The sequence below is a fragment of the Limanda limanda genome, chromosome 7 (assembly GCF_963576545.1).
Source record: "Limanda limanda chromosome 7, fLimLim1.1, whole genome shotgun sequence".
Classification (NCBI taxonomy): Eukaryota; Metazoa; Chordata; class Actinopteri; order Pleuronectiformes; family Pleuronectidae; genus Limanda; species Limanda limanda.
The window spans coordinates 3253467-3281187 of record NC_083642.1 but is presented as its reverse complement, the minus strand read 5'-3'; the positions used below and the strand labels follow the sequence as shown (position 1 = coordinate 3281187).

Below are 27721 nucleotides of genomic sequence, written 5' to 3'. Positions count from 1 at the left end.
AGCTGTGGGAACATAGGCATGCTCCCCTCCCTTTAATGAGCACTTGATGTTTCGGACTCTCGGTGACTCATCGACGGCTCTGAGCGGCCGCTTTTAGCTTCAGACAAAGAGCAAGCAAACAAAGCTCTGTGGGAAAACCCAGAGACTCCACGCCGCCGCCACATCAGCTCCTCGCTGTCATATCACTATGTTTGTCTTAGAGCACTCCAACCCCCCCACCCCACCCCCCACCCACCGTAGAGAGGAAAGGTGCCTCCCTCCTCCTCGGGAGCCGGGTGGAGGCAACGTTTGCCATTTTATTGTTATTTCATTATCCAGGCGCAGGTCACCACAGGGGGCGGGATCACGCCGCTTTCACAGGCCAATTACCTGCAGACATGACCACCTGGCTCTGTGTGCTGCATGGAGGCGGAGTCCTGATCACGTGTCTGTCAGAGGCGTGAGAGCGTGTATCGGTGGTCCAGCGGCCGGGCCACTGATCCCACTTCACATTGTCCCCACGCAGGTGTGAGAGCCGGCTGGAGGCGGCCGGCGGTCTCAGGTCTGCATGGTAACACCGGCCTGTTGGAGTGGGGGGGGGGGGAGGAGAGCATGTTCTTAGTCATAGAAGTGACACGTTAAATTAACACCTTCATGCTCTGTGACGCTGCCTCGAGGGATGAGCCCACGCCAGATCAGCCGAGCAGGAAGTGTGTGTCTGTGTGTGTGTGTGTGTTGTGTCTCTGATGTCCCACATTCATCAACATCCAGTAGAAAGACTGAAAATGAAATGATCTGCTTGTGATTTTTTCATTTTCCTCAGAGCTCCAGTGTCGTAAAAACACAAACAAATAGAAAAACTAAACGTTTTCTTTGTCTTTACCCGACGGAACAAACGGTTTCTGATGTGAACAGAATCTCGACCGCTGTCCGTGTCGGAGGAAACTGATAGAAAATAAATCCTGTAACGATGTGGTTCAGGTTTTGGCACAAAAACAATTTGCTAATTGTCAGAAAACAGCTTTAATAAGTGAAGTGGGATTGAATGTAAATCTTTATCCGCAGGTCAGAGGTTTTCTTCTCATTTTTACTCTGATTGTTTGTTGAAAGCACTTTGTTACTTGCTATAAAAATTAAATTAGTATTATTAGGCCAGAACTTCACCATCAACCACTCGCCCCCTGTGCTTGTTACTGGTGGATTCCAGTGAAAGACACAGAAACCAGTGAAGTGCTCAGAACCTTCGACTCATATCGATCTTTTCTGCCACGTCTGGATTCTCAGGAAACATAGACAAAGATAAACACTCGAAGCATTTGGCAAATGTTGAGATCAAGACAGAAAACATAGAGATGTGTATAATTCCAGATCAGTCCTGTAGCTTGTCTTTAAAACTCTCCTTCTGTTAACGTGACCTCTGACCCTGTCAAGGACTCGCTACTGCCCCCGACCTGTTATGTGAGTATTGCATCTTGCCTACATGTCAAGTTACTTTCCGAGCACAGGCTACGCACCGAGGCGGCCATCTTGTGTACGTGTTGTTAATATCCAACCCTTAGATGAATATCGACGAAAGAGGAAAACCTTATTTTAATTTTATCTTTGTCTTTCCTCTTTTAGTTTTTGCTAAATTATCGATTTCTTTACACCAATGAGCGAGTGTACGCAGGTTTTTTAAATGCGGGTAAACCTTTTAAATCACACATTTTCTCTTCCTTGCCCGTGTTGCATTTTGCATGATATGAAGAAGAGAATCACGATCGCACGTTGTTCCCAAGATGTAAACAACATAAAGTACAAAAGGAAACAGTCACATTTTCCCCGGGTGTCTTGTTTCTGTCTCTACTGGAGCAGAAGAACCCTTTGTTACTGGTTTGACCCCGGAGTGAATCTGCCTTGTTTCCATTCACATTAGAGACAGAAGCCAGATCGTGATAGAAGTCAGTGGAAAACAGGATTCGTGCTCCTCTGGTTGTTTGTTTGTCTGAAAGTAAAAAACGACTCGATGGATTAACGTGGAACTTGGAGGGAAGAGGTTTAACGGCTCAGGGAACAGATCCAGGAATCCAGGACATTTTCACTGATTTCTCAGAGAACAGTTCATGGATGTAGGTGAAACAAATCTTATTTAGGAGACCGATGTTTATGAGTGTGAGTAATTTGGTGCAGTTCATTTCATCTCATTTAAATACATTGATCAAATGGCCACTAGAGGGCGACCTCAGTTGATCGTTAATGTCTCTGTAGCTGAAACGAGTCGTGCTGTAGTTTTTCTTTATGGGTCAAACGCTAACGACACAGTAAAGATCTTCAGTTTCTTCCACATTTTCCTTCACTGTGTTCACATTGACCCACAAACACGACCTAGTTGCTGTAAATATTCACCTGCGCATAACAAGCTCTTCAGCATTTATTAAACCTGGATTTATATTTTTAGCGTCTGTTATTTTTTCTCAGACGCTGCAGAAAGACTAATGCTGTCGGTTTCGTTTTGTTAAAAGTAGGAAAAACAAAGATAAACTCCAGGTTCATCCTTTAAAATGTGGAAGTAGGTTAACCTTACGAGTGATGCATCTTCACTGCAACATATCTCTGCGTGGCCCAGTTTATTTTACCATGAACATCCTGCTTTATGTGTTTTTTTACACTTTAGATAAAAGCATTTACTCAAAAAAAGTCTGAATCTGCAAATCTGCAAAGAAGCATTTAACAAAAAATGTTCTCTCGGTTATTTGAAACTAATTGAGTCGGTATAAAAGTCCTGAACAACAACAACGTGCTTTATTATCTGTGATAGCTTTGTAATTATCTGGTAAATGTTGTGTTTCTCTTCTTGCATTAAACTGGAAACAGAGCGTATTTACCTCCGAGGCTGTTTTGCAGATTCAGAACAAAGTTGTCACCTGAGAGCATTTGTGTTTTTCAGTCGTTTAGATTCATCGAGATAAATCGAAAACAACCTTTCGCACGTTCGCTTCAGTTTCCCAAAGCTAAACTCGCCCGTGTGCGTCGTGTGATCTCCAGCAGGAGGATCAGGATTTCTGAACATCAAACGACTCAGACTGCGAATCTCAAACCTGATTTCGGAAACACTTTGAAGAAGCGAGCAGGCGAATCACACGAGTCTGAGCGTGAACCCCCGACTCCACAGTGTTAATTGGATGCATGTGCACAGAAAATCCCTTTGGTGGTTTTTGGACGAGTCGTAAATTTACTTCTGTGCAAGTCGATGGTTTGAAATTATAACCACAGCTTTTTGACTTCTCTGTTTACACACACACACACACACACACACACACACACACACACACACACACACACACACACACACACACACCTCTCAATGACAGTTTGACATTTTAGAAATGTTTGCTTTCATATAGTTTTGATTTCTCTGTGTTGTCTGTAGAATGTCAGCAGCTGAGTTATTTTAAAGTTTATGAGTGACATGCGGCTCATCTGCCAAACACAATCTTTTATCCACTGGGACACGTGAAGTCTTTTATTATAAGTGGGAAGGTCGAACGTGCCAGATGGGGGGGGCGACGTGCTGCAGATGGACAGAAAATCAAATATGAAGCGTTGTTTATTTGCGTCGACTCGGTTGAAGACGAGTCGGTTCGATTCCCAGGAAAGTTTCTGTAAACGTGATTCACATTTTTTTGATTCGCTGACAAAGGATTTGATTAAATTGGAAATTTGTTCTCAGATTTGAACCTGCTTTTTATTGAACTTCATCTTAAGTCAATATAAAGAAGAAGCTATGAAATGATTTTCCATCAGTGAGTTGTGTTAACAGTCATCGGTGAGTTGTGTTAACAGTCATCAGTGAGTTGTGTTAACAGTCATCGGTGGACTAGTGGCAGAAACTTGGACTGTGGGTAGAAAAGGTCTCTGGTTCGTCTCTGGTTCGACTCCACGGAGAAACAACACAAAGACGAACCTGGATTGATCTGTCCAAAAATCCAAGAGGATTCTCCCTACCCTGTCTAGTGCCCCTGAGCAAGGCACCTTACTCCCCCAACATCTGCTCCCCGGGCGCCGTACATGGCTGCTCTGTGTGTCCTGCACCAGATGGGTTAAAAACAGAGGTTACATTTCCCTACAATTGCATGAGTGTGTTTGGGACAAATAAATGTATCTTAAATCTTAAATCTTAAAGTTAGGCTCCGTCCTCCGTCTCGAGTCCCCGGCTCTAAAGAGGAACTTCAGCTTCGTCTTTCTGAAGCTGCGTTTGAAGACCGATTATGTCACAGTCGCACGAATGAACTGTTTCCAAAGCTTCGTCACATGCAGCCGAAAAGTAGATCATCTCATTCCTGAGAAACCAAGACTCCAACGGGTGGATCCTTCTCAAACTACGTTTCCCCTAAAGTATACAAAACAATACGAGATATATAAGATGAGATAAGATGAGATAAGATATATAAGATGAGATAAGATGAGATAAGATGATGTGAGATGAGGATGTGGATGTGTAGCGTGCCATCAGACGAGTGGCCGTGTGACCGGGCGGGGGGGGTTTGACGTTGAATGGCGCTGACAGACGGAATGTGGTCATCCTCAATGTGGCGAGCACGCCAACAGGCTTCAGGTGATGTCGTGGTGCTGAGGAGACATCACCCCCCCCCCCGCTGTGGTTCACGTCTCCAGCCACATGTCAGTATACATGTGTCTTTCTTTAAGACCTTTGACCTTTGACCCCTGAATTTGAATCAAGTCATCTTTGAGCACAAGTGACAACTGGTGAAAATGTCTTTATAGATAGATAGATAGATAGATAGATAGATAGATAGATAGATAGATAGATAGATAGATAGATAGATAGATAGATAGATAGATAGATAGATAGATAGATAGATAGATAGATAGATAGATAGATAGATAGATAGATAGATAGATAGATAGATAGATAGATAGATAGATAGATAGATAGATAGATAGATAGATAGATAGATAGATAGATAGATAGATAGATAGATAGATAGATAGATAGATGGATGGATAGTTAGATAGATAGATAGATAGATAGATAGATAGATAGATAGATAGATAGATAGATAGATAGATAGATAGATAGATAGATAGATAGATAGATAGATAGATAGATAGATAGATAGATAGATAGATAGATAGATAGATAGATAGATAGATAGATAGATAGATAGATAGATAGATAGATAGATAGATAGATAGATAGATAGATAGATAGATGGATGGATAGTTAGATAGATAGATAGATAGATAGATAGATAGATAGATAGATAGATAGATAGATAGATAGATAGATAGATAGATAGATAGATAGATAGATAGATAGATAGATAGATAGATAGATAGATAGATAGATAGATAGATAGATAGATAGATAAATAGATAGATAGATAGATAGATAGTGAGATAGTGAGATAGATAGATAGATAGATAGATAGATAGATAGATAGATAGATAGATAGATAGATAGATAGATAGATAGATAGATAGATAGATAGATAGATAGATAGATAGATAGATAGATAGATAGATAGATAGATAGATAGATAGATAGATAGATAGATAGATAGTGAGATAGTTAGATAGATAGATAGATAGATAGATAGATAGATAGATAGATAGATAGATAGATAGATAGATAGATAGATAGATAGATAGATAGATAGATAGATAGATAGATAGATAGATAGATAGATAGATAGATAGATAGATAGATAGATAGATAGATAGATAGATAGATAGATAGATAGATAGATAGATAGATAGATAGATAGATAGATAGATAGATAGATAGTGAGATAGTGAGATAGATAGATAGATAGATAGATAGATAGATAGATAGATAGATAGATAGATAGATAGATAGATAGATAGATAGATAGATAGATAGATAGATAGATAGATAGATAGATAGATAGATAGATAGATAGATAGATAAATAGATAGATAGATAGATTACTTTATTCATCCCCGAAGGGAAATTAAGTCGTCATAGCAGCCGGTATATTTGAATACAATAAAATACAATACAATAGAATAAAATAAAAAATATTGAGGTTAAAGAATAAAAACAGAAACACAAGATAAATAGGTAGATAAGGTGCAGTGGCAAGATGGTGGTAATAGTACTGATGATATGATGGTAATGTTATTGTTAGACAGTATATAAGAATAGTACAGTATATATAGTATATAATATAACAACATAATATATATTTATATATGATAGTAATTATACCAATACAATAGCAGTATATAGTAATAATGGCAGCAACAATATATATAATAATAATAGTAAATATGATAATAATAATAACATATACACATGTATAAATATGTGTTTATAGACTTATATATACAAAGAATATACAAAGTTATATGTTATATCATTTCTTTCTTTCTTCTATGTCTCACACATCATCTCCTCTGACGTCTTCTCTCATTTCTACATTGTAGTAAAGTTTCAGAATAAATTTAATATAATTTCAGTTTCACTTGAATCACAGACACAACATCTGTGAGAAAAGAGACTCAACATACGTTTGGGGAATTTATGTGACTCCCAACGTGCATTTTTGAGTTGTGGAGAAAAGTCGTTGAGTTTAAATCAGGGCACACGGTGTTGAATTCTTTATGCTGTAGGCTCCATCTTTATTTATTCATGATTAAAGGAACAGTTCAACCTTTTTGAGGTAAATTAAATTAGCTCCCTCTCTTCTTTCTGAGAGGAGACGGATGAAGTGAATCATCCTTAAATGTTGAACTATTCCTGTGTCGAAGTTTTAGTGAGATTGTGTTTTAGAAAATATCAACAACCCTGTGCAGGGTTTTGTTTTTTGGGGGGAATGTGAAAAATGTAGACTCTCCTTCAGGTAACAATAATTTTCACACGCTCCCTTTGGACAAACAGATTCATGACCATGAATCTAAAGCATCGTCGAGGACAAACACTCTGAATTCTCACTAAACGATGTGTCGCTCACAGAGATCAGGACACGTTTACAGTATTTGAATGATGTTTCATATTTCTTTCCTGGTGTCCTGCAGGGCACATTTACAGTATTTGAGTGACACCTGATGTTTCTCTCCCTGTGTCCTGCAGGGCACGTTTACAGTATTTAAATGATATTTCATATTTCTCTCCCCTGTGTCCTGCAGGGCACGTTTACAGTATTTGAGTGACACCTGATGTTTCTCTCCCCTGTGTCCTGCAGGGCGAGCTGCTGAGCCCCTGCCGCTGTGACGGCTCGGTGCGCTGCACCCACCAGCCCTGCCTCATCCGCTGGATCAGCGAGAGAGGATCCTGGAGCTGTGAGCTCTGCTACTTCAAGTACCAGGTCCTGGCCATCAGCACCAAGAACCCTCTGCAGGTAACAGGAAGCTGGTGCACACACACACCAGGTCCTTTTGACTCCAATCTACAGAGCTGACAGATAATAATGACTGGAATGTTCCCTGGGTGTAAACTGTGGCCCCTGGTAGAAAACTCACATAACTGTAATGTCACCCAGTGGAGTTCATACCTCCGACATGAAACCTCGTGTGAATCCAGTCCGGTGGAGAAGTGGTTTCACCGTCACACGGTATCAGACTCTCTTAATGTTGTCATGTGGTGCTGACACACTTTCCCCCTGCGTCACCGTCCTTCTGCCCTCCTCCTCCTCCTCCTCCTCCTCCGACGCAGCCAGCCGCTCGGAAACCCACTGAGGAGGCGCCACCAATGTGTGTGTGTGTGTGTTACAGTGTGTTTGTGTGTGTGTGTGTGTAATTCACGTGTGCACACAGCCTGTTCTCACATGTGTAGAGTTCTGTGTCTCAGAGCACTCGATTTTTATTCAGATCTGCACCAAAGGAGTTTATGTTTTATACGTTTGTTCATTTGCAGGATTACGAAGAAATTACTCCACTAATTTCTTTTAACGAGGTGTAGAACCAATGACCTTCTTATTTCCCATGAATCATCTCACTGCCCCCATTAGATTTAATCTCTGACTTTTGACCCTTGGATATTTGACCAATACCTCATTCAAGCTGCCTCCACCTTTGGTAAATGCTGCTCATGCATTGGTGCATTAAACATCGTTCAACATCGTCAACAGTATAACAAAAACAGCAGTTCTACAGATCGAGTATATATATTTTTTAAATTCCCCATGAAATGAAAAATACATTCCCCCCCAGTTTTAATCCCGTCTCTTATGCCAGGAAGGAGGTTCTGTTTTTGTTCGTTAGCAGGATTACACGAGTCGGGAAGAAGCCGCTAATTCTTCCTCTTTCTTCAAACATGGTTTTACAGCATTTTCTTTGATTTCCCAGAGAATAATTCATGGATCTTCACACGATTACAGGACCGATATTTATGAGTTTGTGTAATTTGGTGCAGCTCCAAATACAAAATCCAGATCTATAGTGAATTAAAATGTGGTTTCACGAGGAGACTGTTGGACTGAAGGGAGGAATAAAGAAGTGATGTTAGAGTTGTTTTATAGTTTTCTTGTTATTTGCCAAATATAAGTTAAAGACATTAATATCATAGTGGGGTTTTTTTACATCCAAATCATGTTCGCTCTTCAAGTTTAATGGTTTCAAATGTTTTGTGACTCATCCGGCCTCAGGGGCGTTTAAACCTTGTTTCATCAGATGAAGATTCACTGTGGGCTCAGTCGCACGCGGCCTTGTGACAAACTCTATCGTCTTCGTCCTCCTTCATCAGATTGGTTCTGTTCATACATCATGTTACAGGATTTCTACAGAACCTGAACTGTTCTGACCTATTATCACTACAGATTTTACATATTTCAAGGCAACTCTGTCATTTTTCCTTTTATTTTGTGTTTCTTGCAGCTTCGTATTTTGTTAAATTGACAAGGACGCGTGTGTTTTTGCTGAAGACAGTTTAGAAAGAACCAAAACAAACTTGAACGTGAGCAGAACTCAGGACTTCTGACCTCAGTACAGACTCTGAGCTCTTCTCCCATCACTGATCCACACGTTTCCTCTTGTTTTTCCAGTGGCAGGCCATTTCTCTGACAGTGATCGAGAAGGTGCAGATAGCCGCCATCATCCTGGGTTCCCTGTTCCTCATCGCCAGCATCTCCTGGCTCATCTGGTCCTCGCTCAGCCCCTCGGCCAAGTGGCAGCGCCAGGACCTGCTCTTCCAGATCTGCTACGGCATGTACGGCTTCATGGACATCGTCTGCATAGGTAAAGGAAAACGTGAAACCTGCAACAGCAGAGGTACAAAGCGCCTGAAAGGATCAGAGTGATAACAACATCACATAGTAAGAGGAAGAGGTGTCGCAGCATGGGGAGATGCATTATGCAACAAGAGGAGTAGCAGAGGAAACAGGATGCGCTTTGCAAACAACAAAAATATTAATAAACATTAGCTGCATTATGCAAGGACAAACAAACATGGCGACAAAAGCATGTATTCACTTCACATTCTGCTGGTTAAGGCCGTGCAATATTTAAAAAAAGGAAATGGGCAGATGGTGCACACGTCGGCCAAACGCTGATGATGCCTCGGAGAGCAGGAGACTGTTTTCCAGCAGTCACCTGGTCCACTGTTCACGAGTCGCCTGTGTAAAACAACACAGGGAACAGATGGCGTCAGATTTGTGCATCGTGATTATTGCCAAGTGTCTATTCTCATCCACAGGCGATGAGCTGGGAAGTGGCTACCTGTGTTCTCCTAGAGCAGCATTTGATGTAACGTTGTGGGAATACACGAGCCGTCCTTCACCCTGTTTCCTCTCTCTCTCCCTGCCCAGGCCTCATCATCCACGAGGGATCATCGGTGTATCGCATCTTCAAGCGATGGCAGGCTGTGAATCAGCAGTGGAAAGTTCTGAACTATGAGAAATCCAAGGACTTGGGCGACCCGCTGAGCTCCAGCAAGTCGGCGAACCGCGGCTCTCGCGGGAACCCTCACGGCCTGGCCAGCAGCAGCGGCGGGCGACAGAGCAGGAGGCTAAGAACTATCCTGAACCACCACTGTGGCTACACCATCTTACACATCCTGAGCCAGCTGAGGCCCCACGACCCGCGGATCAGCGCCGCCGCCAGCCGGGAGGTGGTGATGAGGGTCACCACCGTATGAGCCGGGCGGGGGGGGAGAGGGACAGGCCTCATCTCCGGGTTCAGAGGTCAATGAGCTAATATTGAATAACACAGACTGACGTGGACTCGGGTTCCTGAGAGGAGCCGAGGCCCGGAGCATCAACAGACAACACACGGAGGATTCCTCCTCTGGTTTCCTACAACAGAAGGAACCAGATGCTCCTTTTCAATAATTAAAGAACTGATGAAAATCAGGACGAAAAAGAATTAAAAGACATCAAAGGAGAATTGTGAGGAGGGAAAAAAGTGTAAACGGGCTTTATAACCGAATCCGAGAGGATGAGAGGATTTTTCCAGTTTCAATATCAGGATGCACAGACATTTTTCTTTTTCTTTATGATCCTCTTGCTTTGATTTGTACTTACTTCCTCCTTTTTTTTGTGTTTTTTTACTCACTTTGATTTTGTACGGATGTTTGATTCTAGAGGAAATCGTGAAACACAGACATACATTTCCAGACGACTATGTTTAATGATCTTTAAAACATTTCTACAAGCGAATCAATGCTGGTGAATAAAAGACCGAAAACTGAAACCAACCAACAAACACGAGGGCGAAACACCGAGGAGGCGACGGAAACAATAAGTCATTACAAGTCAAAGAAAAAAAGGAAAACATAAAAAAGACACAAAATAGAAAAGAGAAATCAGTGAGATTTCAGTGACACTTAAACCTTTCTGCAATAAAGAAGCGTATGTACATTTCACAGGGGATTTTGCATGGGTATATCATTTTATTCTTCATCACATAACAGAAGCACATGACAGATTTGCTCTACTTCGAAATGGTGCTTGCCAAAATAAACACTTTGAAAACATCTGACTTCATCGCACCAACTTTTTGTCGACGTGACAAGCGGCAGCGTGTGTTCAGGCTCTTTCGGCTCAGATGCAGATTGTTTGCTGCCGTGTGCTGATTCAGAAAAACTATTGGATTAAAAACGGGGATCGGACGATCTCATGATAATCAGTGTCCCTCGGTCTCTTCTTTCCTGTGGCTCAGAGCATGTGAGGTGTGATGTGAGCTCCTGTTGTTTCAGGACAATAAAACATGAATCATCCTCTGTTTATTCGAATATGTCTATGAACATGTTTCCTGACCGGAACCCTCCCTCAGGTGACCGACTCCCAGACGTCCTCTGATCAGATGAAAGCTGCAACAGATTGAGTTCATCATCGATTTGTGGATCCACAGATAATTAACCAGCAGCAAATTGAACAGTCGTTCAGTTGTTTTGGTGATTTGAGGAGATTAAACCTCAAGTCCTCCAGCTGCAGCTTCTCCCATGTGATGATCTGCAGTTTTATATCTTCAGAAACTACACATTTGTAGGTTTAAGTCGTTTTCTACTTGTATAAAAGTACTTGCTTCTAAATCTACTTGGAGTATTAAACCTAAAGTACTTGCTGAGTTCAGCCTTTTCTCTGATGTGACTTATACATCTTTATAGTTTCTGCTTCAAGTGTAGAAATAAAACAATGTGAACATCAACATAATTCAACAGTTAGATGAAAAATGTCTTTAACAAACATCAGGTGTCTGGATCCATCACTGGAGGAGAAGAGCAGCTCCTGCTTTGTGTTGATCAGTGAAGAACAAACTCGGCCTCCGACGCCACCTGGTGGTTGCTCGTCTTACTCAGTGTGAAACCATTTTATCTGTTTGTTGGACATGAACACGAAACACACGGTTCCTCTGCAGCTAGAGGGCGCTGTACCTCCTGCAATCCACAATATTGTTTCAATTTTATTATAATCCATATCTCATAACATTTAATAATAATAATGATAATAACAATTATATGATGATGATGATATATCAATACCTTTCATACAGACTCACTTTACAAGACGAGTGTTTGAGTCTGTGAACGTGTTTCAATATCATTAATATCTCATAAGATGTGTAATTATTATTATTTATAATAATATCAACTGTAATTTTATCCAAAAATATCAAAACCTTTCACACAGCTTAACTGTAAATTATGTATTCATTCCCAAATTATAATAATGGTGCAAATAAATAAATAAATACAGTGTCTATTATTAAAATACACAAATGCCCCTAATGCAAACCAGACACAATAAAGGCTTTATTTTGAAAGTGTGAGCCCGGAAACAAACGGTCTTTACTGATGTTTTTATTTTGAAAGTAAAGACTAAGATATTCATGATGAACATGTGGCACGAATTACTTTGAAATTGTGTTATTTGATTTCCAATTATATATATATAGGCCTGTTTATTTTATATCGATAAAATAAGAAGCAGGTGTGTTTTATTTTGATAGTCTGCCAGTCAGCTGGATCAGCTCTAGTTTGTAAACCAGGTCACGTGGTCGAAACCGGACAAACATCTGTGACTGAGACTTTGTCTTTTGTCCTTTGTCCTTTTGCTCCTCCTGACCTACCTGTCCAGTGAGTCCACACCTCCTCCTCTTACTCCTCCTCCTCCTCCTCTTCCTTCTTCTCCTCTCAGGGAACAATGTTCAACCTGCTCCCTCCTCTCATTCCTCTGGAAACTATTAGGAAACGAGGAGGAGGAGCATGAAGCGTTTACCGGATTCAGGTGAAACAGAGGAGTGTCTGTTTTCTACTGAGTGAGGAGACAGACAGGAGACAGACAGAGAGAGACAGAACGGAGACAGGAGACAGGTGAGGAAGAAGATGAAGAAGATGAAGAAGATGTTCTCCTTCCGGCGCTCAGGTGAGTCTCGCTCGTCTCCTCTCACTGAAACGAGTGGTGCATCTCACCTCTCTTCATATCTCTGTGGTTTAATCTTCTCATTTCCAGATTGATTCTGTGACGAAGTTCACGTTGATCATGTGATCAGTGTTTTTTTAAATGATCATTTCCTGTCATAAAACTTTAAACACCAGGAAACAGCTCTGAGACTTATTAGCATTCAATCCTCTTCTCCTGTGTTTGACTTTTTGTTATCACCTTTAACTTTTCTTTTTATTTAAAGATTTAATGAAGATTTGACATAAATTCTGTTTTTAAATCAATTAACTGATCATCTTCCTCCTGTTTTAATTGTAATTCTGTAAAACTGTGTAACTCTGGGAAAGTTTAATATGAATAAAGTTTATTATTTACAACTGGACATAACATGATAGATAGACAGATAGATAGATAGATAGATAGATAGATAGATAGATAGATAGATAGATAGATAGATAGATAGATAGATAGATAGACAGATAGATAGATAGAAAGATAGATGGATAGACGGATAGACGGATAGACAGATAGATAGATAGACAGAGAGATAGATAGACAGATGGACAGATGGACAGACGGACAGACGGAGAGACGGATAGACAGATAGACAGACAGACAGACAGATAGATATATAGATAGATAAATAGATAAATAGATAGACAGATAGATAGATAGACAGATAGACAGATAGACAGATAGATAGATAGATAGATAGATAGATCGATAGACAGACAGACATCATATCTGCTGTGTTCTCTGTGATCCTCTAATAAATCCAATAATCCAGTTTAACGAGCGGTTTGCTTCCAGTGAGAGATCCCACTCCTGAGAGCTTCCACATCTCGTCCCTGCCGCCCAGTGTCCCCAGCTGTCAGGAGGACGGAGGGACCACAGCACCAGGTGAGGACGTCTCACGGTCACATGCTCCATGACAATCATCACACCAGGAGTTCATATCCCTGCTCTATATTCTACGTGTTGAGCTCAGAGTCCAGGGTCTGTACGACGGAGAGAGGTCAACACATCCAGGTCATGTGATCAGCGTTTCACTCACTGTCACATGATGACCACAGATGTTCATTACCATAGAGTCTAATACAGATGTTCATGAGGACCGGAGCCTGAATCCTTTTAGTTTCTGCAGCGCCACCATCAGGCCAAAGTCTTCACCTATCCTGAGAAATAGCTGAACGTTCCTATTGCCCTGGATTCAAACTTGCTTCACACAATAAAATAAAACTTAGCTGAACCAGCTGCTAACGATCATTCCTCAGCCGGTGAAGTTGTAGGTGTTAAAAGTTTGATGATTAACTTTGAGGTCAACGTGGATACAACTCATTTGCAGTGGTGGGAAGTAACGAAGTAGAAATACTTTGTTTCTGTACTTAAGTAGATTTTTCACATATCTGTACTTTACTTGAGTATTTCTTTTCCTGACGACTTTTTACTTTTACTTGTTACATTTGAACAAAAATATGTGTACTTTCTACTTCTTACATTCTCAAACTGGCTCGTTACTTGAGCAGCGGAGGTTGGCGCAGCTCTCTCTCTCACTCTCTCTCATCTAGGGTTCAAAATTTGTAAAATTATACATTATATACATTATATTCATATTGTTGTTATAATTTTTCAGTCAGTTGAGATAAATCTTGAGGAGAAACATTTTGGGTTGTTTTGTGTCTGTATAGGACTACTATAAAAAGCACTTTGCATTTTTAATTTTGGTACTTTTACTTTTACTTTTGATACTTAAGTACATTTCAACACCAGATACTTTTGATACTTGAGTACTTTTAATATGAGCTACTTTAAGACTTTTACTCAAGTCATTTTCTGACGGGTGACTTCTACTTTTACCAAAGTCACTTTCAGGTAAGATATCTGTACTTTTACTCAAGTATGGCTTTCAAGTACTTTATACACCACTGCTCATTTGTGTGTGTGTGTGTGTGTGTTTTCTACATTGTGCACATCCTTGGTTGATGTTTCCCAGTCTCACCGTGGTTGTGTGATATTCTAGCTGCAGATGTGTCGGCAGAGAGAGAGTGTGCGAGCGTGATCCAGACGACTCACACCCACCGAGGCCCCGCCCCCTCCGTCTTCCTCCAGAAACAGAACCAGGAGCCCGTCGCCACCACCTACTTCGACAAGAAGGTCCCTGTCCCCGAGGAGGACAGTGAGGTAAGACAGTGGACGAGTCCAGGTGGGGACACAGTACTCAGGTTTTATATTTCATGAAAATATTTGTATTGACAAACATAATTTCTAGTTTCCCAGCTTTACTTGGAGCTGATCTCCTGCTTGTTTCCCTCCTGCAGACGAGCTTCAGTCTGAGGAAGCTGTGGGCCTTCACTGGGCCGGGCTTCCTGATGAGCATCGCCTACCTGGACCCGGGGAACATCGAGTCCGACCTGCAGTCCGGGGCCAAAGCCGGATTCAAGGTGAGGCTGCAGGTTACGATCAGGCTGCAGAACGTATTTCGTTACCTCCACAAGGAGCTCAGACACGTGACATCGTGAACGTGAAACTGGGATTAGATGTGAACGTGACTGTATCAGATTGAAACGTGTTGTTCGAGCTCCTGATGGACGAACCTGCTCCGTCCTCAGCTCCTCTGGGTTCTGCTGGGCGCCACCATCATCGGCCTGCTGCTGCAGCGGCTGGCGGCGCGGCTGGGCGTGGTCACGGGGATGCACCTGGCGGAGGTCTGCAACCGACAGTACCACACGGTGAGTCTGTGACTGGTCTGATCCCAGCAGGCGATGAAGAGTCTCGCTGCTCCTGATCCTGAACACGACCACACGTCCGGGTCTTCATCAGAGCAACGTTCAACAGGAGCTTTAATCTGAAATCCTGCTTCACTGAAACCTTCTCATTGCACAACCTGCTCTGTTCTCACAGAAGCTGCAAATCCTGGATTATATAAAGGTCCAGTGTGTAAGATTTAGGTGAAAGGATCTATTGATGGAGAATGAATACAAAATAATCAAAGTGTATTTCATCTAAATCGTATGAATTGTTCTCTAGAATGGGCCTTTATATTTAAATACTTTATATATAACTACTTTATATTAAATACTTCATATTTCAATATATATTCAGGAGCTGGTCCTCTTTACGGAGGCAGCCATGTTTTTTACAGTAGCAATGTTTAGATAGATAGATAGAAAGAGAGATAGATAGATAGATAGATAGATAGATAGATAGATAGATAGATAGATAGATAGATAGATAGATAGATAGATAGATAGATAGATAGATAGATAGATAGATAGATAGATAGATAGATAGATAGATAGATAGATAGATAGATAGATAGATAGATAGATAGATAGATAGATAGATAGATAGATAGATAGATAGATAGATAGATAGATTACTTTATTCATCCCCGAAGGGAAATTAAGTCGTCATAGCAGCCGGTATATTTGAATACAAAAAAATACAATACAATAGAATAAAATAAAAAATATTGAGGTAGAAAGAATAAAAATTGAAACACAAGATAAATAGGTAGATAATAGTAGTGATTATATGATGGTAATGTTATTGTTAGACAGTATATAAAAATAGTACAGTATATATAGTATATAATATAACATAATATAATGTTTATGGAGGAATATTATCATGAGTTAAGGATGCTTATATTAATAGGAAAACTGTTGATAGCAACTATAAAAGCAACTATAAAAGCAAAATAGACTCCGCCCTGTTTCTTCCTCTTCCTGTAGTTTATTCCTGTAGTTTATTATAATCAGAAAGAGTTTGGACACTTTTCATTTCCTTCCATGCTCCTTGTTGAACTTCACGTCTCTCCAGGTGCCACGTGTCATCCTGTGGTTGATGGTGGAGCTGGCCATCATCGGCTCGGACATGCAGGAGGTCATCGGCTGTGCCATCGCCTTCAACCTCCTCTCCAGCGGCAGGTTGTGTGATCGGACTCCAACATGGACATGACGCCCACTGGGCCGCACCAGAGCTTTACCGAGCTGATGTTGTGTGTCTGTGTGCGTGTGTGTAGGATTCCCCTGTGGGCCGGCGTCCTCATCACCATCGTGGACACCTTCGTCTTCCTCTTCTTGGACAAGTACGGTGCGTTGTGGTCACTTCCTGTCGCGTCCTCACAGCTGCTCGTGAATCAGTGTCGAATCAAAGTGAAACATGTTTTCCTCTGTGCAGGTCTGAGGAAGCTGGAAGCCTTCTTTGGTTTGCTCATCACCGTCATGGCCATCACGTTTGGATATGAGGTACAAACATTTAACACGTAGAGATCTCACCTCCCAGCACATTGGGTCTGGACTGTCTCTGGAGTTCACCTTTCACACATGAACAACCCAACCCTGTCCTCCTCCTCCTCCTCTTCCTCAGTATGTGACGGTGAGTCCGGACCAGGGTCAGCTGCTGAAGGGAATGTTCGTGCCGTACTGCGAGGGCTGCGGCCCGGCTCAGATGACTCAGGCCGTCGGCATCGTGGGAGCCGTCATCATGCCTCACAACATCTACCTCCACTCGGCCCTGGTGAAGGTGAACCTGCCGGATCATCTCCTCAGAGTCTTTCCCTTTATAGTCCAGGCAAAGTAGCGTTTTCCGACCGACTAATTGTAAAAGAATTTTTTTCAGCATAGATCATTTCTATGAGGTGTCCAGAACAATATACTAAAAGAAATCCTAAGAAATCCTAGTCGAGGAAATATGTCTAATTCTCATCAATGTGTGCCAATAAGGCCCGGCAACAATACACCCCAAAAGGGCTATTTTTTTCGTTTACTCCTATCAAAATGAAACTTTACACAATGAAAGTAACCATGAAACGTAACATTTTTTGTATTACAAGTTTCTTTGAAAATGAATTTGAATATGCAAATGAGCTATACACTAAACGACTATGCCCCAAATACACCCAAATAGGCTTAATTTTTTCCTTTACTCCTGCCACAATAAAACTTTACATAGTAAAAGTATTTATGAAAAGTAACTTTTTTTGTATTACAAGTTTCTTTTGAAATGAATTTGACAAGCACATGAGCTGGGTGTATTTTGGGCATATTCGATGAGTGTATAGCTCACTTGCATATTAAAATTAATTTTCAAAGAAACTTGTTGTACAAAAAATGTTACGTTTCATGGTAACTTTCATTGTGTAAAGTTTCATTTTGATAGGAGTAAAGGAACAAATAGCCCTTTGGGGTGTATTGTTGCCGGGCCTTATTGGCACATTGATGAGAATTAAACATATTTCCTCAACTAGGATTTCTTAGGACTTTTAGTATGTTGTTCTGGACACCTCATAGAAATAATCTATGCTGAAAAAAATTATTTTACAATTACTTCTATTTTTGGCTCCAAAATGGGTTACTTTGCCTGGACTATTATTAAACTTCACAGTGTAACAGCTCGTCATCACACGTGTTCTCTCAGTCTCGAGAAGTGGATCGAACCAAGAGGAAGGAAGTCAGAGAGGCCAACAAGTACTTCTTCATCGAGTCGACCGTCGCCCTCTTCATCAGCTTCCTCATCAATGTCTTCGTGGTGGCTGTTTTCGCCGAGGCTTTCTACGGTCGCACAAACATGGAGGTGGTGAGTGTGGCTCTGTGGAGCTTCGATCTGTGGAGCTTCAATCTGTGGAGCTTCGATCTGTGGAGCTTCAATCTGTGGAGCTTTAATCTGTGGAGCTTCAATCTGTGGAGCTTCGATCTATGGAGCTTCAATCTATGGAGGTTCAATCTGTAGAGCTTTAATCTGTGGAGCTTCGATCTGTGGAGCTTCGATCTGTGGAGCCTCATATGTGTGTCATTTTGTTTTTGGGGCCTTCTGGTCTGTGATAGATCTGTGTTTCTTTTTATTCCAGCACAACGTCTGCAATGATTCAGGAAGTCCTCATTCACAGCTGTTCCCTCTGGACAATCACACTCTGGAGGTGGACATCTACAAAGGGGTGAGAGGGTTCTTCATGAAGCAGCTTTAAATACAAATTGTATTCTTCTCTCAAGTCCGTCTGTTGATTTAACTGAAGCCCGATGAGACGCTGCTTGTTTTCTGGTGTGTGTGTGACTCTGCTGAGTTTGTTTTCCTGAGTTGATTCTATAGATGTGCTTGTGTGTATGTGTGTGTGTGTGTGTGTGTGTGTGTGTGTGTGTGTGTGTGTGTGTGTGTGTGTGTGTGTGTGTGTCAGGGAGTGGTGCTGGGCTGCTTCTTCGGCCCGGTGGCGCTCTACATCTGGGCCGTGGGGATCCTCGCAGCTGGTCAGAGCTCCACCATGACCGGGACGTACTCTGGACAGTTTGTTATGGAGGTTAGTCACAGACACACACACACACACACACACACACACACACACACACACACACACACACACAGACACACACACACAGGGGAATTTTAGCCTGTTCATGAAGCTGCAGATTAAAGCCTCTGTGGAATCTGAGCGAGTTGCAGGTCCTCGTTCTCCTTGAAGACGAGTGTGTGTCTGTGGTAAATGTCACAGACTGATGTCCCCCCCCCCCCCCCCCAGGGTTTCTTGAACCTGCGCTGGTCTCGTTTCGCCCGGGTGCTGTTGACCCGCTCCATCGCCATCACCCCCACCCTGCTGGTGGCCATCTTCCAGGACGTGCAGAGTCTCACGGGCATGAACGACTTCCTCAACGTGCTGCAGAGCATGCAGGTCGGGTTCCACCTCTCTCCACCTCCGGCTGGCTCCTCCTTCTTCTTCTCTATCACCTTCATCTCATTATTTTCACTTCTTACAAACATAAATATAATGAAAATAATCCGGCTCTTTGGATTTAATTTCATTATCAGTTTCCAGTTTAAATTCTGTAAATAACCTGATTAATTAATCTTAGAGTCAAACACAACTCTTCTTTGAGATCTGACGTTTGTCTGTATAAACTTAAAGGACACAGGAAATGTAGGATCCAGTGTTTTTGGAGCTTGCACCTGCTGAATCAGTTTTGATCTTTGTAAAGGTTAAAGGTCAAAGTCCTTGTGGCCTTTAACCCTGAACAGCAGCATCAGACATCCAACAAGCATTAAGCCACAAAAAACCGATCAAGTCTTTATTGTCAATTCTGACATTTGCACAGGACATAGATGGAAAGATGCTGCTTCTCTCTGATCACCAATGTGAACATATAAGTAGAAATAAACGTACATAAATATAAATACATATTTGAAATATAATATATACTATATAGATAAGCACAGAACATAAGTATGCAGTCATACAGGCCCCGGGTGGACAGGATGTAGGTGGGTGACTATACTGAGCCGTGAAAATACTTCATGGTTAATGTGCAGATGTTGAGAATGTTTTTCCCCCGAATGAGTGAAGAAGCAGTAAAATATCAGTTTGCATTGCAGAGAAGGGAAAACAATGGAGAAACATAGGTACATAAAAATACAAATAAAGTATAACGGAACTAATTAAAAAGATGTGTAACAGAACCAGGCACTGAAACACTAGGGAGGGTTCTACTGGTTCTCAGCAAGTTCTTCTATTAACCTCTTTCTTTCTCCGCTCCATTCATTTCAGTGATAAGATGCAATGACACAGTTCAGCGTGAAATCAAAAGCAAATTCATAAAATAAACGCTCAGTTCAAAAAGTAGTTATATGGCTCAACACATTTTTTCTGAAGCTTAAATGTTTGAGAGAAACAGACACAGACAGATTCTAGTTTTATTATTATTAATCTGAATTTGAGAAGTAACTAAAGTTGTCGACTAAATTAAATGGAGTATAAATGAGGCTGCAAAAGCAAAGAAATACTTCAAAACTTTACTCAAGGACACGAGTGGAGTATTTAGTATTTTACAATTCCTCTCTCCTCCTCTCTCCCAGTTGCCGTTCGCCCTCATCCCCATCCTCACCTTCACCAGTCTCCCTTCTCTCATGAACGAGTTTGCAAACGGACTGTAAGTTTCACCACAGTCAGATAATCCTCCGCTGGTTTGATTCCCTCTGTCTCTAAACACGTTTCTCCTCTGTGTGCAGGGTGTATAAGATCGGCGGGGGGGCGGTGATCCTGCTCGTCTGCTCCATCAACATCTACTTTGTTGTTGTTTACGTGACGACCCTGGACAGCGTGTGGCTCTACGTGCTGGCCGCGCTGCTCTCGCTGGCGTACCTGACGTTTGTGGGATATTTGGTGAGTTGATGATTGAGCAGCAGGTGAATTCCTGAGGTTGAACTTTGTTCCACTGGGAACCGGAAACTTGTGGAACTAGAACCTGAGGGTGCTTCCTCTTCTCAGGCAGTTAACGATCTCACCTCAATCCCAGTTCACGTCAGATAACACAGATTGAAAAATAGATAACGCTCGATATAAAAATCCTAATCTCCTGTCGAAATATTACGTTCAATCAAAACTAGAGGGAATCAGATTTACCAGATTTTTACGTCCGGCAAGGAGTTTACGTTTTTCAGCATTTGTTTGTTTGTTTGTTTGTTTGTTTGTTTGTCTGCAGGATTATGCAAAAACTATTCAATAGATTACAATGAAACTTGGTGGAGTTTCATGAGTAGTTTTTTTGCGTAATCCAGCAAACTACCAGACAATCAAATTCCTTGTCAGAGTTAATTTTTGATTCAGAATTAACTTTCAAAATAAAACCTGTCATGTGTTATTATTTGCTGGTTTTCTGTTTCTATGACAGTAAAATAATAGATATTGATCTGCAGATTATGTGCAGATATTGTTAACGAGTTTTATCAACTTGTGACCTTTATCTTAATCATTATTTTCTTTATTTATATATATATATTATTGTTTTTGGTGTTTTATATGTTATTTTGCATTATAAATATATTTTTGTAGCCCATTGGACTTCTTTTAGATAGAACCTGAAAAAAGGTCATTTGGACAGAATTGCTACACTGATCGATCGATTACTTAACTGATAACTGGATAATTGTCCATCTGTGTGTGTGTGTGTGTGTGTGTGTGTGTGTGTTTGTGTGTGTGTGCTGCAGGTGTGGCTGTGCCTGATCGCTCTGGGAGTTTCTTGTCTGGATCCGACCACACGGAGAGGAAACGACACGACCATCCTGATCGAGCAGCGGCCGGAGTTCGATTCCTGAACCTCGTGTGTGTGGACGCTCGTCACCAGCAGCTGTGAACCACCTTCCACCACATGTACTGTTCTTCAGCGCTGATTTATTTATACCAGAAGTTCATCAAGTGTCAGATGGTCGTTTGGTTTCCTAGTTCCACGTCTGACGCAGCTTTCAAAAGTCGAAACCTTCCTCTGAGCATCTCTGGAGTCAGGACTTCAGGAAAAGTCTTCTTTTCACAGTTTGATGTCATTTTCATGAACGAACTCTTCTGACTTTGTTCAGGAAGCAGAACTTTACATTTCAAGATTGGGGAACTAGGTGTGTGTTTATTTTCTGTCCTCTTGCACGTCATCATGTTTTCTCATGGACGCACTTTCCTGAAGGTAGAAGGCAGGAAGAACAATATGTTTTACTCATTTCTTATTTGTTTTTTTTATCTTATTTCTGCAGCAGCATCTGTTCAATCATTTTTTGGCAATTTAACACTATTTCTTTTATGATTTAAAGTGACCATGATCACACAGCATGGCCGAACAAACATAAATCAAACAAAGGAGGACGTTCTTTAGAAAGTACCCAGTGTACAAGTAACTTGTACTTAATACCATGTTATCGCCTTAATTTATGTGACCCAGTTCTTTTCAAATGATTTTTTTTCTGAATGTTTGCTCTGATTGGACGGACTGAGGCTCCCGTGCACATTCCTCTAACTCAACAACTTTACGAGTGTAGAACCTTTACCTCTAATCGTGTTGAAATAGAATTCAGTGTTTTGTGAAGCCCTGCAGCTCCTAAGTGTGTGTGTGTGTGTGTAGTTTCTCTCTTGGCCACAGGGAGGCAGCGGAGCACACAGCACAGATTCCTCAGCTCCAGTCTCAACCACTGGAACTGCACAACACATTAAATACCATGGTGTGTTACATCATGTGTTGTTGTATCGTAGAAATATCTGCAGCGCCAGGACTGGTCTGTGATGTTCTGACTGTACGAGCAGCTGCTGCTCCACATGCCTGAGGCCTCGGTATGTCTGAGGAGTCGCTGCTATTGTGCAACTGCAGATGAGCTCTGCTGGTTCCACTGCTGCTGGAATTCCAGCCTGAGCGAGCTGAGGAGAAGCGGGTGGACGGGTTTCTTCTTTGCATTGTGGCGGGGGAACTTTTATTTCTCTCTCTCTCCCTCCTCTCCCTGTCATGGAGGCAGAGTTATGTAAGAGCTGAGAGGGAGAGTCTTCCCACCGCCCCTCTCTGTTTTTGTTTTTCTCAATGAGCCAATGTCTCCCTGCCGAGGCCTCACAGCCTGAGCACTAGGCCCCTTTCCTGGAAACACTGCCTAGGAGAGGCCACTCAGGGGCAGGCCTGCAAGGCGGGAGGAGGAGGAGGTGGTGGTGGGGGGGGGGGGGACGGGACTCTTCCAGCAAATCACATGACTGTAGACCCTCAGACCCGGCCCTACTTGAGGCTCAGATGCACATTTCAGCAGCTAGTTTGTCATCAGCAGGACTGGAAGTGTCTGTAAAGCATGGCAGCGTGTGGAGGCTCTGAGGTGAAGCTGTGGATTCCTGGTGTGAAGCAGAACCACAACGTCTGACGGATGGACTCAGTGTGTGTGTGTGTGTGTTAATGTCACTGTTATGTGTATGCATTTTTATTTCACAACGTCATTACTGTGCAGTATAACTTGATGAACAGTGTTTTTATCTGCTGGTTGGAGTATTTTTCTGAATGGAGGACGATGTTTGGCTCCGGGGCCTCGATGTGTTTACGACTGATTCACGACAAAATGAGTTTTTCTAACACACTGAAGTGTTTGTGTGTTTTCTGTCGTGCTGCAGCTGACGACTCGTCACAGTTTAACAGAGTCTGTGATTTATTTTTTTGCAGAGACATGTTGCTGTTTCAGGACTTTGGGACATTTGATTTAATGAGACGTATTAATAAACATTAACTGTGACATCGTGCTGTTAACAAACAATTCAGCCTGAACAAACACAATAAAACAGGACAGAGGATTTCACCTGATTGTTTCACATTTGTTTTTGTCGTGATTTGTTTTCTTATCTTTTCCTCTGATGAAGATCAGGTCTCATGTTTGAACTTGTGATTTACTTCTTCTTTCACCTGGTTTCCTCTGGACGCGTGATGCTTGGTCCTGGATCGTCTGTCCGTCCCATTCTGGTGAAAGTTGTCTCTGAACAACAACTTCAGATTTGATAAAAATATTCAAAATATTCACTTATACTTATATGTATTCAAAGATGACCTGATTTCATTTGAGTGGTTAAAGGTCATTGACAAGGTCACAGAGACCTCAAATAGCATTTTTTTTACTTGTGAACGCAATATCTTCAGAACGCCTTAAGGGAATTATTTCACACTTGTCACACGTGTTCACGTGGAGTAAAGGATTGACTGATTTTTTTTTTTTTAAACATATATTTATTGGTTTTATAAAGTTTTATACATTTACAGAAATTTACATACATACAAGAATCTTCCCCAACCTGATCATATGGCAGTATAAAATGACAGAAAATAATACAAATATCACAAAAATTGCTAAGTTATGATTAAAACATAAATTCAAGAAGGACAAAAAATTACTACGAAAATACAAATTTAGACTAAATTAAAACCAAAAAAAAAAAAAAAAAAATATATATATATATATATATATAAGTAAAATAAAATACAGTCACAAACATGGAACAGAGTACAGCACATTCCTCACAACAGATTAGTCACTTCACATTTCCAATGCCTCTTCAATGTCACCATTCTTAACAAAGTCCAAAAACATCTCCCAGATACTGTAAGGATTGACTGATTTGATATTGGTGGCCAAAGGTCAAAGGTCAGGGCTTCATATATGTTTCTGGCCGCTGTTTGTGAAATCTCATGACGGCCTTGTGGAAATCTCCTCAACTTTTGATCCCATGTCACTTAGAATCAAAGATGAACTGATCAGTTATAAGTATTTTTATTTTGTACATGCGTGTGTGTGCGTTACTTCTGTAGCAGTCGACTGGTGACACATGGATGTTGCTTTTATTAGAAGCGGCTGTTTGAAGTCACATGTTTCAGGGGCGGATTCTCCAGACGCTGCACTGCAGCAGCCCGGGCCTTCCTTCCTTCCTTTACACCATTTGACCTCTTGGCTCTTTCCGTCCGTCCGTCCGTCTTCTCTGAGGAATGCACGTGTAGAAGAGGACGAGCAGCTCCAGAGACCAAGCGGAGATAATGAATTTCAAGTTGATTTATAGAAACAGCATCAGCTTTGAGGCCGCGTGACATTTTCCAGCTGTGCGCTCTGTGCTTATTTTGTATATATTTTTACACAGATCTGTCAGTGCTGCCTTAAAATGTCCGACACCAGGAATGCAAACAGCGGAGCCGTTCCTGTTTGTGCGTCGCCTTGTGGCGGCTGTGGGCTCCGGCTGCTCGCGGTGTAACGGGTTCACATGTGTTTGGAAGCTCTGCAGTTATTCCTTTATTAACATGTTTACTTTGATTGTTTCTCTGTTTTCTTCCGTCAAACAGTCTCACGCAGGAGAATCTACTCAGGTTGAAGGACCTCGTTAACTTCTCAAGTAAGTACTTGCATTTAAATTTACTTCAAGTATTAATAGTTAAAGTAACTTGGTGCGAGTAATCCATGACATCATTATGTTCGAGTCTTTCAGGTGTTTCTTCTTCACCTGTGTTGCTGCAGCTGCAGGAGGCGGAGTCTAATGTTACCTGCTCACTCTGATTGGATCACTGGATCAATTCTTAAAAAACACTGTGATCATGTAACAAGATGCATCGTAAAAAATATAAGATTAGAAAATACAGATATCTGCTGATATATGTGGTGAAGTAAAAGTAACAAAATTAAGTAAAGTACAAATACATGAAAAAGGGACTTAAGTGCAGAAACAGTAAAAATACTTTGCTAAGTTCCACCACTGCTGTATACCTGCATCATTCATGTGACATTTATTGTCTTAAATACACTAAATATGTGATGTTACTTCATTCCACACCATTGTTGTTCACTGCAGCCTGAAGATCAGAGGAAAGAGGATACAGAGAAACTAAAGAACCTCCATGTTGTGTGTATATAAATATCTGGGGACCCACTATCGACCACAAGGGCTGAACATGGTGTCAAACCCCAATTTATTATTTATTTGAACAAATGTGTTCAGTCCCAGTTGCTCAGAAAGTGATTTTATGCTGTACAAGGAAAAATAATGATGAAATAACAGCATCTGCCTGCAGCTCCGTGCAGTTTGTTTTTATTTAAATTAATAAAACAGTTCATTCCTGATTATTTACTGGAATTACACGCAAATAAAGACGATTCTTAGTCTAAATGGAGTCATTGTGTTGCATGAGTCCACTGCCATGTCATGTTTATCACCAGCAGTGTGACGGTGAACTCACTGCAGCCGAGCCTGGGTGATGTTACACACATGTCCGGCGCCGTAACACAAACTGCTTCCCGGCCTCAAGTCCCTGCAGCGTTTATCATGCAAAACAAATCTAGAGATCCATTAGACTGGTGTGTAACTGTAGGGGAGTAGGAGAAGGGGTGGGGGGGTGAGAGAGGCCTGCAGGGTCACTGGTTTCTCTCTGCTACCTCCACACGTTACGTTCTGCTGAGGAACAGCTCGAACACAAACCCTCCGGATGTGGACATGTGCAGTGGCGACTGTGGGCTCCTGCAAAGAGAAACTGGAAACTTCCTCTATACAGTTACATGAAGTACAGGTACTGTACAAGTACTTCACTGTAAGTCCCCCAAGTTAAAGCTGTTTACAAACACATTGTTGAATTCTTGTATTTAATTATATTGTATTGTGCTATAAACAATGTATTAAATGTATCTGTATGGTGCTTAAAAAATGCTGAATAAAGAAACTTAAAATGGTGCATGTGCAGATGTCTCTAAACCACAATACTGTTACACCACACTGGGTGTTGTGTGTGTGTGTGTGTGTGTGTGTGTGTGTGTGTGTGTGTGTGTGTGTGTGTGTGGTCCGGGTATTACTCATGTTTACAGAGTCGAAACAAAAAGTAAGTTCTTAAAATAAGTAATAATGTAAATAATGAAGTTGTCAATGCAAAGACCGAATGAGGATAGTGAGGACATTTTAGGATTAGTATTAGAATTAGGTGTGTGTGTGTATTTGTGTGTGTTTGTGTGTGTGTGTGTATTTGTGTGTGTGTGTGTGTGTGTGTGTGTGTACATCTACCTCCTCTAAAGTTTTGTCGAAATTTTTTCTCCCAATAAAAGCAAAAAAAAGGAGAAGAAAAAAATGTACAACGGACGAAATACAAACGAGTAATAATAACAATAGTTCATGACGTCATATTGCGTACAGTAACAGAACACGCAGTCTGTGTTGTGTGTGTGTGTGTGTGTGTGTGTGTGTGTGTGTGTGTTGTGTGTGTAGTTGATTGCGTTGCGGTGTGTTGACCGCGCTGCGGTGCGTGATTGGCGGGAGCAGCTCTGGAATGTGTTCGCTGCGGGGCGTGCGGGACAGGGAAGGAATGCCTCGGGCCACGCCCCCTCTGCCTCCCCGCCGTCCAATCAGGGCGCGCGGACGGTTTCCAGGCGCCCGGCGAGTCTCGACCGTAGAAAAACAAAACCGCGGAAAACCACAAAACACGCGTTTTAATCCCGCACCTCGTCCCGCACTCCGCTGCCCCCCCACACACACACCGGGACCCCGCTGCCCGCCAACACCGGGACCCCGAACCCCACGGTACCGCCGCTGTTCCCCGCCCCCCCCCCCGGAGCCTCCCGGCCGCTGTTGTTTACGTGTAGTAGCGGGGGGCTTGAAACCGGCCGCTTGCCCC

The 27721-nt window shown here is 41.7% G+C and overlaps 2 protein-coding genes across 3 annotated transcripts in view; both read left to right on the top strand.

Annotated features, from left to right (window-relative positions):
* marchf9 (membrane-associated ring finger (C3HC4) 9) overlaps nt 1–10075 on the top strand; it is a 13436-nt gene extending 3361 nt beyond the window's left edge. The window contains exons 2-4 of the mRNA XM_061075522.1: nt 7188–7343; nt 8985–9177; nt 9747–10075. Coding sequence (XP_060931505.1) covers nt 7188–7343; nt 8985–9177; nt 9747–10075 — 678 coding nt within the window. The remainder of the gene's footprint in view (nt 1–7187; nt 7344–8984; nt 9178–9746) is intronic.
* A 2365-nt stretch (nt 10076–12440) lies between these two features.
* On the top strand, nt 12441–23254 carry LOC133005462 (natural resistance-associated macrophage protein 2-like). 2 transcript variants are annotated; one of them, XM_061075146.1, is made up of 17 exons: nt 12441–12514; nt 12626–12803; nt 13632–13721; nt 14842–15002; nt 15140–15262; nt 15431–15550; nt 16644–16750; nt 16846–16916; nt 17004–17071; nt 17193–17348; nt 18243–18401; nt 18673–18759; nt 18997–19116; nt 19336–19485; nt 20664–20737; nt 20817–20970; nt 21795–23254. In XM_061075146.1, the coding sequence occupies exons 2-17, from the start codon at nt 12764–12766 to the stop codon at nt 21900–21902; spliced, it is 1788 nt and encodes a 595-aa protein (XP_060931129.1). In that variant the 5' UTR covers nt 12441–12514; nt 12626–12763; the 3' UTR covers nt 21903–23254. The 2 variants fall into 2 exon arrangements, with proteins under 2 accessions (XP_060931129.1, XP_060931128.1); XM_061075145.1 differs by having other exon boundaries at nt 12441–12803.
* The last annotated feature ends 4467 nt before the right edge of the window (nt 23255–27721 follow it).

Coding starts and splice junctions, on each gene's coding strand:
- LOC133005462 (XM_061075146.1), top strand. CDS start 12,764: ATGAAGAAGATGAAGAAGATGTTCTCCTTCCGGCGCTCAG. Junction 13,722..14,841: donor CGGAGGGACCACAGCACCAG/GTGAGGACGTCT, acceptor GTGATATTCTAG/CTGCAGATGTGTCGGCAGAG. Junction 16,917..17,003: donor CCTCTTCTTGGACAAGTACG/GTGCGTTGTGGT, acceptor TCCTCTGTGCAG/GTCTGAGGAAGCTGGAAGCC.